At 41.1% G+C, this 18,200-nt stretch overlaps 1 protein-coding gene across 3 annotated transcripts in view; it reads left to right on the plus strand.

The window, feature by feature from the left end:
* Window positions 1–18,200, plus strand: part of asxl2 (ASXL transcriptional regulator 2) — a 206,354-nt gene that overhangs the window by 48,866 nt on the left and 139,288 nt on the right. For 2 of the 3 annotated variants that reach the window (XM_063036057.1, XM_063036076.1), the window contains one exon: window positions 17,398–17,480. The exons of the other annotated variant lie outside the window; for it this stretch is intronic. In XM_063036057.1, coding sequence (XP_062892127.1) covers window positions 17,398–17,480 — 83 coding nt within the window. The remainder of the gene's footprint in view (window positions 1–17,397; window positions 17,481–18,200) is intronic. 3 annotated transcript variants of the gene reach the window in all.

The following is an 18,200-nucleotide window of genomic DNA, read 5'->3' on the forward strand; positions in this document are numbered from 1 at the left end:
CCCTGTAACCTTAAACACCATTACTAATAAAGAATCTATCAACCTCCACTTTTGAATATATCCAATGACTTGGCCTCCACAGGCGATTCATTACCCGCTAGCTAAAGAAATTCATCCTCATGTCTGTTCTAAAGGGACATCCTTCTATTCTGAGACTGTGCCCTCTGGTCTTAGACTGTCCTACCATTTGAAGCCTCCGCTCCACAGCCACTCTATGTAGGACTTTAGATATTCAGTAGGGTTCAATGAGATTCTCCCCCGCCCCCCACATTCTTTTAAATTCCAGTGAGAACAGGCTCTGAGCCGTCAAAAGCTCCTCAAATGTTAACTCCTTCATTCCTGGGATCATTCTCACAAGCTTAATTTGGATCCTTTCCAATGCCAGCACATCTTTTAGACATGGGGCCCACAACTGCTGGTAGTAATCCAAATGTTCTCTGACCAACACCTTATAAATTTGCAAGATTATATCCTTGCTTTTATATTATAGTCCTCTCGAAATCAACGCTAATGTTGCCGTTTGGCTTCCTTACCACCGACTCAACCTGTAAATTAAACTTTTGGGAATCCTGCACGAGGACTCCCAAGTCCCTTTGCACCTCTGAATTTTGAATTTTCCTCCATTTAGAAATATTCTACGCCTTTATTCCTTCTACCAAAGTATGCATGTCCATCCATTTCTCTATACTATATTCCATCTATCATTACTTTGCCTACTCTCCTAATTTGTGCAAGTCCTTGTGCAGAGTCTCTGCTTCTTCAACACAACCTGCCCCTCCATCTATCTTCATATCATCAATTCTGTCAACCAGGTCATTGCCTTTTAATGTGAAAAGTTGCAAAGCCAAAACTGACCCCTGTGGAACATTACTAGGCACTAGCAGCCAACCAGAAAAGGCCCTCTTAATCTTACTTTAGCATTTTGTCAGTAAGCCAATTTTCTGTCCATACTAATAGCTTGCCTGTGATATCATGGGCTCTTGTCTTGTTTAGTGGCTTCATGTGTGACATCTCATCAAAGGTCTTCTGAAAATCCAAGTAAACAACATCCACGGATTCTCCTTTATCCATCCTGCTTGTTGTTTTCTCATAGAATTCCAGCAGATTTGTCAGGCAAGATTTCTCCTGAAGGAAACCATGCTGACATTGGCATATTTTATCCAAGTACCCCAAAACCTCATCCTTAATAATAGACTATGACATCTTGCCAACCACTGAAGTCAGGCTAACTGGCTTGTAATTTCCTGTCATTTGCTTCCTTTCTGAAAGAGTACGACATTCGCGATTTTCTAGTCCTCTGGAATCATTCCAGAATCAAGTAATTCTTGACAGGTCACTACTAGTGCCTCCACAATGATGTGGGACAGTAGAAAAAAGGAAATTATAATGGAAATTAAAGCAAATCTATTATTAGCACTTTGAGGGCAGATGGCAACAAGTATTATGCAATGTCCAATCTACCGTGTGGATTGATGCAGCAGAGTAAGTCATTATGCTCTATCAATCTAGGACCTATACCATCTTAACTATCAAAAAATTCTGGGTGGAAATTACAGTTCAGCTGTACTTACATATAAAAATGTGAAATGATTCTGCATCTGACTAAATAGTACCCAGGTTGATGATATAAAATAGAACAGGCTATATGTTATCATCAGCATATAACCTGCAGCACCAGGGGTCCCATAACAACATACTTGACCACTGCTATACTATGATTAGGAATACTTGTGGTTCCGTGCCTACACCGCATTTTGGGAAATCTGATCACTTGGCTGTCCTTCTCACCTGCATATAGGCAGAGGCTAAAGAGCAAGGCTCCAGTGATTAGGATGGCAAAGAGATGGTCACCGGAGGCAGAGGAGTGGACTGGGCCATGTTCAAGGACTCATCAGAGGATCTGAACCAATACACATTAGTTGTTATGGACTTTATAAAAACAGTCATAGACAAGTGTGTCCCCTCAAAATCATTTAAAGACTTCCCCAACCAGAAGCTCTGGATGAGCCATGAGATCCACAGTCTTTTGAGAGCCAGGTCAGTGGCATTCAGGTCTGGTGACCAAGTAAGATAAAAGAGGTCCAGGTACTATATCTGGAAGGACATCTCATGGGCAAAGTAGCAATTCCGGACTAAACGTAAATCAGTGAAGGTTACTCCACAGTTGTGGAAGGGCCTGAATGCTGTTACCAAAGTAAAGCCAAGTGACATAGGTAAAACAAGGCTACGCTCCTAGATAAGCATAATGCCTTTTATGCTCGCTTTGACCGTCCAAACATGGAGGAACAGTCATGAACTCCCACAGCCCCTGATGACTCTGTGATTTCATTCTCTGAGGCCAATATACGAGTGACCTTGAAGGAGGCGAACCCATGGAAAGCATCCAGCCCAGATGGCATACCTGGTAGAGTGCTAAAGACCTGTGCTGATCAACCAGCTGGAGTGTTCATTGATACCTTTAACCTCTTACCTTGGCAGTTTAGGGCGCACACCTGCTGCAAGCAGGCTTGAATTATACCAGTGCTGAAGAAGGACTTGGTAATCTGCCTCAATGACTATTGTCCAGTAGCACGTGCACCCTCAGTCATGAAGTGCTTTGAGAGGTTGGTGATGAAATGTATCAACACCTGCCTGAGAAGCAACTTGGATCTGTTTCAATTTGCCTACCGTCACAGCAGGTCCACAGCACATGCCGTTTCATTGGCTCTTCACTCGACCCCGGAACATCTGGATGGCTAAAAAGGCATACATTAGAATGCACTTGGTCAACAACAGCTTTAAGACCTTAGCCTGAATACCTCCTTTGTACAATTGGACACTCAAATTCCTCACTTGCAGATCCCAGTTATTTTGGATTGGTAACAACATCTCCATAATCTTCATCAGCACAGGTCACCAAAATTCTGTGTGCTTAGCTCCTGCTGTACTCGCTTTATACTTATGATTATTAGGTTAAGCACAACTCCAAGGCCATATTTGAGTTTGCTGATGACACCACTGTTGTTGCTCGAATCAAAGGTGACAATGAATCAGCACATAGGCGAAAGATTGAGAATCTGGCTGAGTGATGTCACAACAACAACTGCTTACTCTATGTCAGCAGGACCAAGGTGCTGATTGTTGACTTCAGGAGGAGAAAACAGGAGGTCCGTGTTCCAGTCATCATTGGAGGATCAGAAGTGGAGAGGGTCAGCCACTTTAAATCCCTCGGTGTAAACATTTCAGAGGATCTGGTTCCAATATGTAAGTGCTTAGAAGTTTGCGAAGATTCGGCATGACCTCTAAAACTTTGACAAACTTCTGCGGTTGTGTGGTGGAGAGTATATTGATTGGCTGCATCATAGTCTGGTATAGGAACACCAAGGCTCTTGAACAAGGTTTTCCTTTTTGTAAGAAAATCCTAATGAAAGTAGTGGATACAGTCCAGACCATCATGGGTAAAGCCCTTCCCACCATTGAACACATCTTAGGATGTGTTAGGAAGGTTCAATCGTTAGGTATTAATATCGAAGTGGTAAAATGGATTCAGCAGTGGCTGGATGGGAGACGCCAGAGAGTAGTGGTAGATAACTGTTTGTCAGATTGAAGGCCGGTGACTAGTGGTGTGCCTCAGGGATCTGTACTGGGTCCAGTGTTGTTTGTCATATACATTAATGATCTGGATGATGGAGTGGTAAATTGGATGAGTACGTATGCAGATGATACTAAGATAAGTGGAGTTGTGGATAATGAAGTAGGTTTCCAAAGCTTGCAGAGAGATTTAGACCATTTAGAAGAAAGTGGGCTGAAAGATGGCAGATGGAGTTTAATGCTGATAAATGTGAGGTGCTACATTTTGGTAGGACTAATCAAAATAGGGCATACATGGTAGATGGTAGGGCATTGAAGAATGCAATAGAACAGAGGGATCTAGGAATAATGGTGCATAGTTCCCTGAAGGTAGAATCTCATGTGGATAGAGTGGTGAAGAAAGCTTTTGGTATGCTGGCCTTTATAAATCAGAGCATTGAGTATCGGAGTGGGGATGTAATGTTGAAATTTTACAAGGCATTGGTGAGGCCAGATTTGGAGTACTGTGTACAGTTTTTGTCACCGAACTATCGGAAAGATGTCAACAAAATAGAGAGAGTACAGAGAAGATTGACTAGAATGTTACCCTGAGTTTCATCACCTAAGTTACAAATGGAAGGTTGAACAAGTCGGGTCTGTATTCTTTGGAACGTAGAAGGTTGAGGGGGGACTTGATAGAGGTATTTAAAATGATGAAGGGGATTGATAGAATTGATGTGGATAGGCTTTTTCCATTGAGAGTGGGGGAGATTCAAACAAGAGGACATGAGTTGAGAGTTAAAGGGCAAAAGTTTAGGGGTAACATGAGGGGGAACTTCTTTACTCAGAGAGTGGTAGCTGTGTGGAATGAGCTTCCAGCAGAAGTGGTTGAGGCAAGTTCGATGTTGTCGTTTGAAGTTAAATTGGACAGCTATATGGACAGGAAAGGAATGGAGAGTTATGGGCTGAGTACAGGTCAGTGGGACGAGGTGAGAGTAAGAGTTCAGCATGGACCAGAAGGGCCGAGATGGCCTGTTTCTGTGCCATAATTGTTATATGGTTATATCTATATGGAGTGTTGTTCTAGGAAAGTAGCATCCATCATCAAGAACCCCTTCCACCAAGGCCATGCTCCCATTCACTACTGCCATCAGGAAGAAGGTACAAGAGCATCAGGACTCACACCACTAGGTTAAGGAACAGTTATTACCCCGCAATCATCAGGCTCTTGAATTAGAGGAGATAACTTCACTCAACTTCACTTGCCCCATCACTGAACTGTTCCCAAAACCTAAGGACTCAGTTTCAAGGACTCTTCATTTCATGTTCTCAATATTCATTGCTTATTTATTTATTATTATTATTCTTTTGTATTTGCGTAGTTGTCTTCTGCACATTGGTTATTTGCCCTCTTGGGTGCAGTCCTTTGCCTTTATTGTGTTTTTTGATTTGCTGTGTATACCCACAAGAAAATGAATCTCAGGGTTGTATAGGGTGACATATATGTACTTTGCACTTTGAAAAATACATAAAGAAAATTATGTTAATAGTTCTTAACACAACTCAGGTCTGGTTTCCTAAATGAACTCTTCTACTGACTGTCCCAAATTTCTGATCTGTTATTAGACTGGAGTGGAGAAAAATCATCAACCTCAGAACCTGCTCTTCTGGTCACACCTGGCAATGCCTGTCACCAGAGTAGCTTCTCCATTTCTATGGCCCAGAGAAACTGGGGGGAAACCCATGACGAGACGGTTAGAGATCCTTGCTGGATTCGTGACTGCTGTTAGCTTTCTGCTTTTGTCAGCCCTTAAAAGCTCTGGTCTCAAAGGTCAGTTGGAAATAAATAAAGAAGCATGTATCTTTGAGTATACAGACTGTTATTAAAGATCCAGGGATTGAAGTGATTGATTATTTGTTGCATATCCAATCAGTTAGGTAATAAACTTTACATGCAATAATTGAAGTCTGAGTTCACTATTAGTTAAAAAGAGGCCACAAGCGAAATGTGCAGATGATTCGATGTGGACCTGGACATGTACATGAACTGCTGTACAAATTCTTTGCACTTCCTCGAATTCCTTCAAGCCAGACACTTACCTGGGGCTTGTTCACTATGCGTGAAAAAACTTATGATGATATGATCCACACATTAAAAAATAAGCTGCATGACTTAACTTCAAACACAATGCTTGCTTTAAATTTGTGCAGTCTTCAGGCGAATTCCAGTCAATATTAGTGACTGGAATATTTCTTTAAGGAAAGTATTTATTCCATAGACCATAAGACATTGGAGAAGAATTAAGCCAATTGGCCCATTGAGTCTGCTCCACCATTCCATCGTGGCTGATTTATTATCCCTCTGAACTCCATTCTCCTGCTTCATATTGTAATCTTTGACCCTCCTCCCCCCAAAAATAATTAAGAACCGATCAACCTCTGCTTTCGATATACCCAGTGACTTGGCTTCAACAGCTGTCAAACAAACGCAATGAATTCCACAGATTTCCTACCCTTGGATTAAAGAAATTCCTCCTCATCTCTGTTCTGAATGGACGTCCCTCCAGTCTAAGTCTGTGCCCTTTGGTCCTGGACTCTCCCACGCTTGGAAACATCCTCTCTTCACCCATCACCCACTCTGCCCAGACCTTGTAATATTCGGTAGGTTGCAATGAGAGTCTTTCTCACCACCACCCCCCCATTCTTCTGAACTCCAGTGAGTACAGGACCAGAGCCGTCAAATGCTCTTCATATGTTAACTCTTTCATTCCTGGAATCATTCTCGTGAACCTCCTCTGAACCCTCTCCAATGCCAGCACATAATTTCTTAGATAAGGGGCCCAAACTGTTCTCAATAGTGCAATCTAACCAATGCCTTGTATTCAGCAACATATCCTTGATTTTAATATAGCAGTCCCCTCAAAATGAATGCGAACATTGCATTTGCCTACTTTACCACTGACTGAGCCTGCAAGTTAAAATTTAGGGAATCCTGCACAAGGACTTCCAAGGCCCTTTGCATCCCCTGATTTTTTTGAAATTTTCTCCCCGTTTAGAACATAGTCCACTCCTTTATTCCTTCTACCAAAATATATGACCATACACTTTTCTTACACAATATTCCATTTGCCACTTCTTTGCCTATTGTCCAAATCTGTCCAAGTCCTTCTGCAGACTCCTTACTTCCTCAACACTACTTGGATTGTCAAAATCATTCACATATAACATAAAAAGAAGTGGTCCCAACATCAGTTCCTGCAGAACACCTTTCGTCACTGGCAGCCAACCAGAAAATGGCTCCCTTTATTCCCACACTTCGCCTCCTACCAGACAGCCAAGTCTTCTATCCATGCTAGTATCAAAGTTTTAGCATGGAGACATAAGCCACTGCAAGTTCTGAAATCTGGACCCCCAAAAAGAATTGAGCTGCTGGAGGAACACATGAGTTGGGCAACAGGAGAAAAACATGAATCAGGCAATATCTATGGAGGGAAATGGACATTTGACATTTTGTGTTCCATCTGTCAGTTAACCCTTCTCATCTGGATCAAGCTATAATTTCCCAGCTTTTGCACTACTCCTCTTTATAGTCATCTCTTTTAACAGGCTACTTCACTCTATTCTTTCAGTCCAGAACAAGGGTCTCAACTTAACACATCAACTGCCCATTTCGCTGTATGGATTCTGCCTGACCCATTGAGGTTCTCCAGCAGCTCGCTCTTTTGTGCTACCTGGTAGCCTGGTCCTTTTTGATACTCAGATCATTTCTCAGTTTGGGATTGATTTTTTTGTAGTATACTTGGAGAACTTGGGTTTGAAGTCCAAAAGTATGAAACAAAGGGATAAATGAGTTTCAACAAGTCTTAACACTGAACTAGTGTCGGCTGTCACTGTGTTTTAAGAATCTGCATTGGATGTGAGTCTACAGTCTTCATCGACATTGATAGTGTCACTGCTGGCCAAAGCTGTGTGCCTGTAGCAAGCAGGTGGCAGGCACAGCAATTACTGCCTTTTCATATCTTCTCCACAGAGCTGAGGGTCTAAATGGTTTTGTGTTTTGGAATGTAAATACAGATTCTTTTGTGAAGTTTGAAGCAGGTTAATTTAGCAGCTTTTTCAGTATGGTTATGTCTAAAAATAAAAACACAACATTTATGAAATTACATTGATGAACTATTATTTTCATTTTGTGACGGTTCTAAGCTGGACGCGCAAAAGCAAAGAAATGTTTTCTTCCATGATTCTGTGGGTAACGTAAATCGCCAGCGGAGAGCCTCTTTTGGCTCCAAGTGACTCATCCATTGTTATTCACAGATTTGTTATTCGCAGCTTTGACTATTTGTTAAGCATATGGAAAATATGATCCCTGAAGAAAAAAATTACCAACCATCGTACATTCAAATGTTGTAATTGGTTTCTGATCCACTTGTGTCAATTCGTACCCTGCAGTGTAATTTTGAAGCTGCTTGTTGTAATTGTGAACAGTTTGTTTTTTTTAATATAGCAACATCTGGTGATCTCAAAACTTAGTTCTTCTGTGTGGCTATACCAATAGAGTGAAGGGTAGTTCCCATTTATAACCGTGGTTCCTATATTTGTTATCTACCCTCTGAAGATTTTTGGTAGCCAGCGCAGACTCAGTGGGCCTATTTCTATTTGACTCAGTGACAACTAAGATGGCTTTCTTATTGCTTACAAACTCCACCCAGAGTCATTGAAGCCAGATTGTAGAACCAGGGTGCACCAATTTGAGCTTCCTGTCCAGTTCTTTCGAAATATACCATTCTGAACCAGTGGCACATAAAAATTGTAAAAAAAAAATAAATTTAAATCTGCAGATGGTGGAAATTCAAAATAAACCAGTAAATTCTGGAAATGTACAGCTGTTTCGCTCTGAACTGATCCTGTTAACCTGCAAAGTGCTTTTGAAACTTTGTTTTTATTGATTACTTTGGTCGGGATCTTTTGTGGGAAGGACTGAAACATGAGTGGGACAATCAAATTGAGCCAAGAATTGTGAAGTGAGTTAAAGGGACAGAGGGCATTATGCAGGCTGGTCTTTTTTTAACATGAGAGATGAGAATCAGCCACATGCTCACTCCAGCCTGCTCTGTCTGTGTTCAAAGGTTTCAAAGGTATATTTAATGTCAGAAAAATGTATACAATATACATCCTGAAATGCTTTTTCTTCGCAACCATCCACGAAAACAGAGGAGTGCCCCAAAGAATGAACGACAGTTAAATGTTAGAACCCCAAAGTCCCTCCCCCCCCCAGCTCCCCTCCCTCCTGTGCGTAAGTGGCTGCAAGCCACAATTCCCCCTCTCCCCACGGGCAAAAATAAAGTATGGGCACCCGCCACCAAGCATTCAAGCATGAGCAAAGCAACAGCAAAGACACAGACTTGCAGTACTCCAAAGACTACCTGTTCACCCAGTATTCAACATACCACATGCTCTCTTCCTCCCTAATAAGAGAGAAAGAGGTGTCTCCATTTCACAGCGAGAGGGGAGACATAACAAACAACTCAGTGGTTTACGATGCTAAAAGTCAGTTGCGTTGTTTTTCCGAGCTCTGTGCCCAAAAATCTCTGCTGTCTGAGCACAGCCTGAGATCTTCCATCTCCGACGACACACCGGTCTTCTGCTCAGACACTGACCTCCGATTTCCCTCCCCCGTTTCCAGAGCCAAAGCTTAACAGGGATATTTTTGTCATTATGCTTCTATATACCATGAGACAAATTAATATTCTTGACTACACTATTTGGAATTTAAGTTGATACAGGTTGAGTACCCATTATCCGAAATGCTTGAGGCTGAAAGTGTTTCAGGTTTAGGATTTTTTTTTCAGATTTTGGAATATATAATGATGGGACTGCTATCATTTACGACACACAATTTATGCACTGCTGGTAAGCAGTATTTGTCTTACACTTATTCATCAAACTTGTGTACTTAACAGTAAATAATATTGCATGCTATTAATATAATGAAAGTATAATGTGTGTAGGGTAACAAAAGCTGCACAGCAGCATTGGGAGAATACCTGGATCAGCTGTTGTACAACAAATCAAGGCAGGCTTTCAGTCTCTACCTATGATGCTGTGTTTTGATTAAAAGGTTAGACTACACTGTATTTGTATTTTACATTTTTTTTAGGTTTGATATAAGTTATAAAAACAATCATCATTGTAGACTTGTACTGGTGTTAGATTTTCATCAGCGATGATCTTGGCAAACTTATCAATGAATTTCTCTGCTGCTTCGTGATCAGCAGGTGCTTTGTCACCTGAAATATTTTAAAAAAATTAATGTCTTGCCTTTTCTTAAATTTCTGCAACCAGCCTGCTGAATGTTTGCAGGTACCTTCAATTTCCAGTTGTAGTGATAGATATTTGCTTGCTTCATGATCGGCATACCGTTAAGCAGGATATGTTCACTCTGTTGCTGATGAATCCACTCTTTCAACTCACGATTGAAGTCTTTATTCTTTGCTTTATGCAGTTTTTTTTATTTTTCTTTCACATACGTGAGGTCACCTCTCAGAGCTGTCCGTGCTATGCAGGGACCTGCGCATCATCTGGGAACCTTCCCAGCATCTTGTGGAATTTTCAATTTGTGATGTCATGTCTGCACTCAAAAAAAAAATTTGGATTTCGGAGGTTTTAGGAATTTGGATGTTCGGATTAGGGGTGCTCAACCTGTAGTTAAGAAAGGCTCTTCGAATGACACATGTGACTGTCATTTAGAAATTAAGTAATGTTCAGAAAATTGCCAATAGTTGAAATGTTTTACTGAGTAAAGTGATGGAAGTTGAATCCTATTGACTGGAAGTAAAATCTTTTTTTTTGAAGTTATGTTGGATTTCTGGCACAAAATCAGATTTTAGATTGTTGTCTATATCACTACTTGCAGTAAAATAATTTTCAGACGGTGGTATGGTAAGCACAAGCTTAACTGTCATTACTATAGTAAATGCAGAGTTTTGTTTGTTCAACATCCTTGTACAATGTGGATTTCATTCAAGTGGTGGAGCAACAGAGGAAATTGCTATCTTTAGGCATTTATGCTGATCACTTTCATCCTGTAATTTCATGTAAGAAAATACATGAGATTTCATTTTTTTTAACCCTATTCTTTACTATTAGATAGATATTTTTCTTTGGTTATTCTGTCCCAAAGATTTGTTTTTTTTTCCTTTGTCATTGCATGAATTTATCACTACCATTTTAATATTTTAGTTCACTGTCTCTGTTCTTAGCTCACTAAACCCAGTCTTTCGTTCCCCACTTCACGGCTAGGCCCTGACTTGCATCTACAATCTGCCACGTGAATCACTGCCTTGAACTGAAAGCCAAGATATATTTCAGTTATGTTTCAGAATTGCATTGTCTTCACAAATGAGGCCAGTCCATATTTCAGTGTGATGCTTCAATCATGGTAAATGGCCTGCCACAGGAATGTTAAAATTTAATTCACAGGCCTAAAAGAATAACTTAGTCCTTAGAAACACAAGAAATTCTGCAGATGATGAAAATCCAAAGCAATATACATAAAATGCTGGAGGAATTCAGCAGGTCGAGCAGCATCCATGGAAATAAACAAACAGTCGATGTTTCAGGCTGAGACCCTTCTTCAGGACTAGAATGGAAGTGGGAAGATGCCAGAATAAAAAAGTGGGAGGGGAAGAATGATAGTGAGAAAGATAATGGGTTGGAGATGAAGGAATCTGATAGGAGAGGAGAGTGGACCATAGGAGACAGGGAAGGAGGAGGGGACCCAGGGGGAAGGTGATAGGCAAGTGAGAGGAGGTAAGAGGCCAGAGTGGGGAACAGAGGAAGAGGGGAGTGAGAAGTACATTTTTTTTTAACCAGAAGGAGGAATTGATATTCATGCCATCGGGTTGGAGGCTACCCAGTCGGAATATAAGGTGTTGCTCCTTCACTCTGAGAGTGGCCTCATCACGGCATAAGAGGTTGCCATGGACCGACATGTCAGAACAGGAATGGGAATTGAAATTAAAATCTTGGGCCACTGGGAAGTTCCACTTTTGGCAAATGGAGTGGATGTTCTTGGTGAAGTGGTACCCCAATTTCCGACGGGGCTCACCAATGTGGAGGAGGCTGCATTGGGAGCACCAGATACAATAGATGTCCCCAGCAGAGTCGCAGGTGAAGTGCTGCCTCACCTGGAAGGACTGTTTGAAGAAGGAGGACATCTTTAATGTCCTGGAAAGGAAAGCCTCATCCTGGGAACAGATATGGCGGAGATGAATGAACTAAGAAAATCAGTAAAATGCATTAGCTGAGCAACATTCCTTTCCCTTCATAGTTTGGCTTTTCTGATTCTTCTGTAAACGTCTTTCTGGTGTAACTCACAAACATGCTCATTCATTAGACGTACAGAGTGCTGGTATGAGAGCAAAGCATGTGTGATGTATCAGGTGAAGATTGTAGATGTGTTCCATTGGATTCCACACTCGGAATATGAAAATTGGCATTCTGCAGGTTATGTAGTTGGTTTCCGAGATGAACTACCGGATTTTTTCATGTGAAAGCAAATCTTGTATCTCCATGGAATGTGAAATTCCCTCAAAGAATAAGGAAGATAACTCCAATGATAGGTAATTAACATTATGATAGTCCTGGTGAGTTAATTTATCTGAGTGTTCACAGCTGCTTCCTCTTTGATCTTGTACTGAGACCAAACAAGTCATAATGTATTTAACTAGGAGAGCCGTTGAGCATTTTGTAATCAACATATTAATGAAAAGAGGATTTTTTTGTTAAGTATATAAAGCCTGGAATTACTACTTAATTTTTTGGGAGACAGTTTTCATCACTGAACAACAGCTTTAATATGGAGCAGTTTAAAACAGTGGTTCCAAAACTTTTGGGTTACCGTCCCTTGGCTCCAGACCACATCCCCAGCGCCCCCTCTCCCTTTCTGGCCATTACAAACTATAAAGAATTTTGATTTACGATGCACAGTTGAAAGAAAATAGGAACTACAACTTCAAAGCAGTGACAAATAATTGCTAAAATTATTTAAAGCTACATATAAAATTATTTTTAATTACAGTGAAAATAATTTTCATCAACAATGTTAAGAGTGTACATTAGCAGTCCAACTGTTCAATATTTTATGAATTTTTGGCCTTTCAATGTGATGAATGGGTTTGGTGCAGTGATATCAGCTTCTCAATGTCAGGCTGAATTTTACTGAGAAGAATTCTCAGATCCCCACATTGATTAATTTGAAGTCTGTTTCATTGCTTCGAAAGAAGTTGGGCGACTGCACTGAAATCGTGCTCTATCCTTCCTGTTACTTCCTCATTACAAGTGTTCAGGAATGGATTTATGACTCAGTCTGGAATTTGAATCCAGAGAAGATCCTGAAATCTCTCTGACATGTCTTTATGCAGCTCGCACACTCGGGCACAGTGTACTTGAGTATCATCTGGTATTCTTTCTTTCTCTTCCAACTCCGAGGGGATGGGAATTGAAAAGGTTGTGACAGCCAGTGTTGCACTTAAATAGGGTAAACTTGGTCAGAAATGTAGAGACAACTGATTTGACTTTGATAAGATTCACATCATTTTCTTGCAATCGAAGATCAATTTCATTAAAATTTAGTGAATAATTCTGACAAATAAGCAATGTTACGTTCTTGAGATGATCACAGTTTGAAAAACTGCATAAAAGTATCTCAGGCATTTTCCATTTTGAGAGCCATCTGTCTTCTGTGTGCAAGAGCAAGTGTTCATACTGTGCATCATTCTAAATACAAAGCTGTCAAAATCGTTGAGAGTGAGAGCATGGAACTTGATTTTATTTACCCCTGTGATAAGTGTATTGATTTGTATAGCTGATCACTTAGATTTGTTGCAACAAGATAACGTCTGTGAATAACACAGTGAATGATAAATATGTTAGGTACAGCTTTTTTCAAGAAAGTAATAACCCTATGGTGATGTCTTGTCAATGATGGTGCCCCATCTGTTGTACAACCAAGAATGTTGGTGAGCAGAATGCCCTTTCCTTTGAAAAATTGCCCGACAACCCGAAATATTGACTCCCCCTTCGTATCTGTTTTCAGTCCCCTTGTAAATACCAGAAGGTATGAACATAACCAGAAGGAAGCCAGAGCTGACAGTGTGGCTGGGGTGAAAATAAATGATGTTGAAAGTTTAAGCAAATCCGCAGATAGAAAGGTTGTGAGTGGTGGTAAAAATCTTCTGAGGTGTATATATTTAAATGCTAGGAGTATTGCGGAGAAGGCGGATGAGTTGAGGGCGTGGATTAACACGTGGAATTATGATGTTGTAGCAATTAGTGAAACTTGGCTACAGGAGGGGCAGGACTGGCAGCTTAATATTCCAGGGTTCCGATGTTTCAGATGCGATCGAGGCAGAGGAATGAAAGGTGGGGGAGTAGCATTGCTTGTTAGGGAAAATATTACAGCAGTGCTCAGGCGGGACAGATTAGAGGGGTTGTCTACTGAGTCCTTATGGGTGGAGCTGAGAAACAGGAAAGGTATGGCCACATTAGTGGGATTGTATTACAGACCACCCAATAGTCAACGAGACTTGGAAGAGCAAATCTGCAGAGAGATAGCAGGCAACTGCAGGAAACATAAAGTTGTGGTGGTAGGGGATTTTAATTTTCCATACATTGATTGGGACTCCCATACTGTTAGGGGTCTAGATGGTTTACAGCGTGTAAAATGTGTTCAGGAAAGTTTTCTAAATCAATATATAGAGGGACCAACTAGAGGGGATGCAATATTGGATCTCCTGTTACGAAACGAATTAGGGCAAGTGACAGAAGTCTGTGTAGGGGAGCACTTTGGTTCCAGTGATCATAACACCATTAGTTTCAATTTGATCATGGACAAGGATAGATCTGGTCCTAGGGTTGAGGTTCTGAACTGGAAGAAGGCCAAATTTGAAGAAATGAGAAAGGATCTAAAAAGCGTGGATTGGGACAGGTTGTTCTCTGGCAAAGATGTGATTGGTAGGTGGGAAGCCTTCAAAGGGGAAATTTTGAGAGTGCAGAGTTTGTATGTTCCTGTCAGGATTAAAGGCAAATTGAATAGGAATAAGGAACCTTGGTTCTTCAGGGATATTGCAACTCTGATAAAGAAGAAGAGGGAGTTGTATGAAATGTATAGGAAACGGGGTAAATCAGGTGCTTGAGGAGTATAAGAAGTGCAAGAAAATACTTAAGAAAGAAATCAGGAGGGCTAAAAGAAGACATGAGGTTGCCTTGGCAGTCAAAGTGAAGGACAATCCAAGGAGCTTTTACAAGGGATAAAATTGGTCCTCTTGAAGATCAGAGTGGTCAGCTTTGTGCGGAACCAAAGGAAATGGGGGAGATCTTAATTAGGTTTTTTGCGTCTGTATTTACTAAGGAAGCTGGCATGAAATCTATGGAATTAAGGGAATCAAGTAGTGAGACCATGGAAACTGTACAGATTGAAAAGGGGGAGGTGCTTGCTGTCTTGAGGAAAATTAAAGTGGATAAATCCCCGGGACCTGACAGAGTGTTCCTTCGGACCTTGAAGGAGACTAGTGTTGAAATTGCGGGGGCCCTGGCAGAAATATTTAAAATGTCGCTGTCTACGGGTGAAGTGCCAGAGGATTGGAGAGTGGCTCATGTTGTTCCGTTGTTTAAAAAAGGATCAAAAAGTAATCCGGGAAATTATAGGCCGGTGAGTTTAACGTCAGTAGTAGGTAAGTTATTGGAGGGAGTACTAAGAGACAGAATCTACAAGCATTTGGATAGACAGGGGCTTATTAGGGAGAGTCAACATGGCTTTGTGCGTGGTAGGTCATGTTTGGCCAATCTGTTGGAGTTTTTCGAGGAGGTTACCAGGAAAGTGGATGAAGGGAAGGCAGTGGATATTGTCTACATGGACTTCAGTCAGGCCTTTGACAAGGTCCCGCATGGGTGGTTAGTTAGGAAAATTCAGTCGCTAGGTATACATGGAGAGGTGGTAAATTGGATTAGACATTGGCTCGATGGAAGAAGCCAGAGAGTGGTGGTAGAGAATTGCTTCTCTGAGTGGAGGCCTGTGACTAGTGGTGTGCCACAGGGATCAGTGCTGGGTCCATTGTTGTTTGTCATCTATATCAATGATCTGAATGATAATGTGGTAAATTGGATCAGCAAGTTTGCTGATGATACAAAAATTGGAGGTGTAGTAGACAGTGAGGAAGGTTTTCAGAGCCTGCAGAGGGACTTGGACCAGCTGGAAAAATGGGCTGAAAAATGGCAGATGGAGTTTAATACAGACAAGTGTGAGGTATTGCACGTTGGAAGGACAAACCAACGTAGACCATACAGGGTTAATGGTAAGGCACTGAGGAGTGCAGTGGAACAGAGGGATCTGGGAATACAGATACAAAATTCCCTAAAAGTGTTGTCACAGGTAGATAGGGTCGTAAAGAGAGCTTTTGGTACATTGGCCTTTATTAATCAAAGTATTGAGTATAAGAGCTGGAATGTTATGATGAGGTTGTATAAGGCATTGGTGAGGCTGAATCTGGAGTATTGTGTTCAGTTTTGGTCACCAAATTACAGGAAGGATATAAATAAGGTTGAAAGAGTGCAGAGAAGGTTTACAAGGATGTTGCCGGGACTTGAGAAACTCAGTTACAGAGAAAGGTTGAATAGGTTAGGACTTTATTCCTTGGAGCGTAGAAGAATGAGGGGAGATTTGCTAGAGGTATATAAAATTATGATGGGTATATATAGAGTGAATGCAAGCAGGCTTTTTCCACTGAGGCAAGGGGAGAAAAAAACCAGAGGACATGGGTTAAGGGTGAGGGGGGGAAAAGTTTAAAGGGAACATTAGGGGGGGGCTTCTTCACACAGAGAGTGGTGGGAGTATGGAATGAGCTGCCAGACGAGGTGGTAAATGCGGGTTCTTTTTTAACATTTAAGAATAAATTGGACAGATACATGGATGGGAGGTGTATGGAGGGATATGGTCCGTGTGCAGGTCAGTGGGACTAGGCAGAAAATGGTTTGGCACGGCCAAGAAGGGCCAAAGGGCCTGTTTCTGTACTGTAGTTTCTATGGTTCTATTAGTTGCCTGGTAAAATTGGCTCATCCAACTGCAGAGCAAATTCTGTTGCCCTAACTATGTTGCACAATATATCTTACACATTCTCAGACATTTCATCTGTTCATTTTTGAACAGAGTTGTTGCTGAATGCAATTGCTTTTAATTATTTGGTCTGGAGACTTGTGCAAAACCATACTTAGAGCCTCCCTTACTGCCTGCAGAGTCAATTCTTCTCCAATTGTATGGGGTTTTCCAGATTTAGCAATGAGCAATGAAAGCACACAGACCATCACTGTTTTGTTGTGAAGTGCTGACAAGCATGTTTTTGAAGTGTTTAATGTTTCTGAAAGAGATAGGGTTATTATGTGATCATTGTAATCAATTTTACGGCACTGACAGTCAAATGCTTATAATAGTATTTCATTTCTTAAATTAAGCCTGTAATCCCTAGCTGCCCCCCTTGCTACCGATCACCCCTTTAGAAACTCTCAGCACCCTAGGAGGGGGGCAATTTTGCCAACTTCGGGAACCAGTGGTTTTAAATGTATATATTCTGCAAAATATCACAATTGCAAGGTGATTGTCTATTCATTGAACACCATACTTGATCATATTTTGTTGTTTGAAATGCTATGTTTAATAAAATACCACTGTAACTGAAACATAATTTTTCTAAGTTAATCTTTGGATTATTAGATGTATACTGGATGCTCCTCATAAGTGTGGTTACCACGCGGGAATGCAAATTTGAAGCTGACATTGCTGTACGTCTTTATCAGGTACTGGAGAAGTACCGAAACACACCAATGAGCCACAAGGAGATCCTACAAGTCATTCAACGTGAAGGACTGAAGGAGATCAGGTAAGTGCTTTTACATTCTTTTGTACACAGTTACCTCCACAAACCAGAATAAGGGTTAGAAGACCAACATGATAAAAGCAAGGATATAATTTTGAGGTTTTATAAGGCACTGGTGAGGCCTCACCTGGAGTATTGTGAGCAGTTCTGGGACCATTAGAAGGAATGTGTTGAAACTGGGGAGGGTTCAAAAGAGGTTCATGAAAATGATTCCAGGATTGAACGACTTGTCATATGAAGAGTGTTTACTTGCTGAAATTCTAGAAGAGTGAGGGGTGACCTCATTGAAACGCATCGAATGTTGAAAGGCCTTGATAGAGCTGATGTGGAGAGGATGTTTCTTATGGCGGGCGAGTCTTAAGACCAGAGGATGCAGCTTCAGAATAGAGGGGTGTCCTTTTAGAATGAAGACGAGGAGGTATTTCTTTTGCCAGAGAGTGGTGAATATGTGGAATTTGTTGCCACAGTTGGCTGTGGAGGCCAAGCCAGTGGGTATATTTATGGCGGAGGTAGATAGATTCTTGAGGAGATTAGGGCTGAGAGAGAAAATGGATCAGCCATGATGAAATGGCAGATCAGAGCTGATGGGCCAAATAGCCTACTTCTGCTCCTATATCTTATGGTCTTATGGTCACACTGATAATAGAAAGACAAATGAGGTACAAATTTGAGGTACAGGCCAAATATACACATCCACAAAATGGTATTTACTCAAGAATATGG

This window comes from Mobula hypostoma, chromosome 2, assembly GCF_963921235.1.
Source record: "Mobula hypostoma chromosome 2, sMobHyp1.1, whole genome shotgun sequence".
Classification (NCBI taxonomy): domain Eukaryota; kingdom Metazoa; phylum Chordata; class Chondrichthyes; order Myliobatiformes; family Myliobatidae; genus Mobula; species Mobula hypostoma.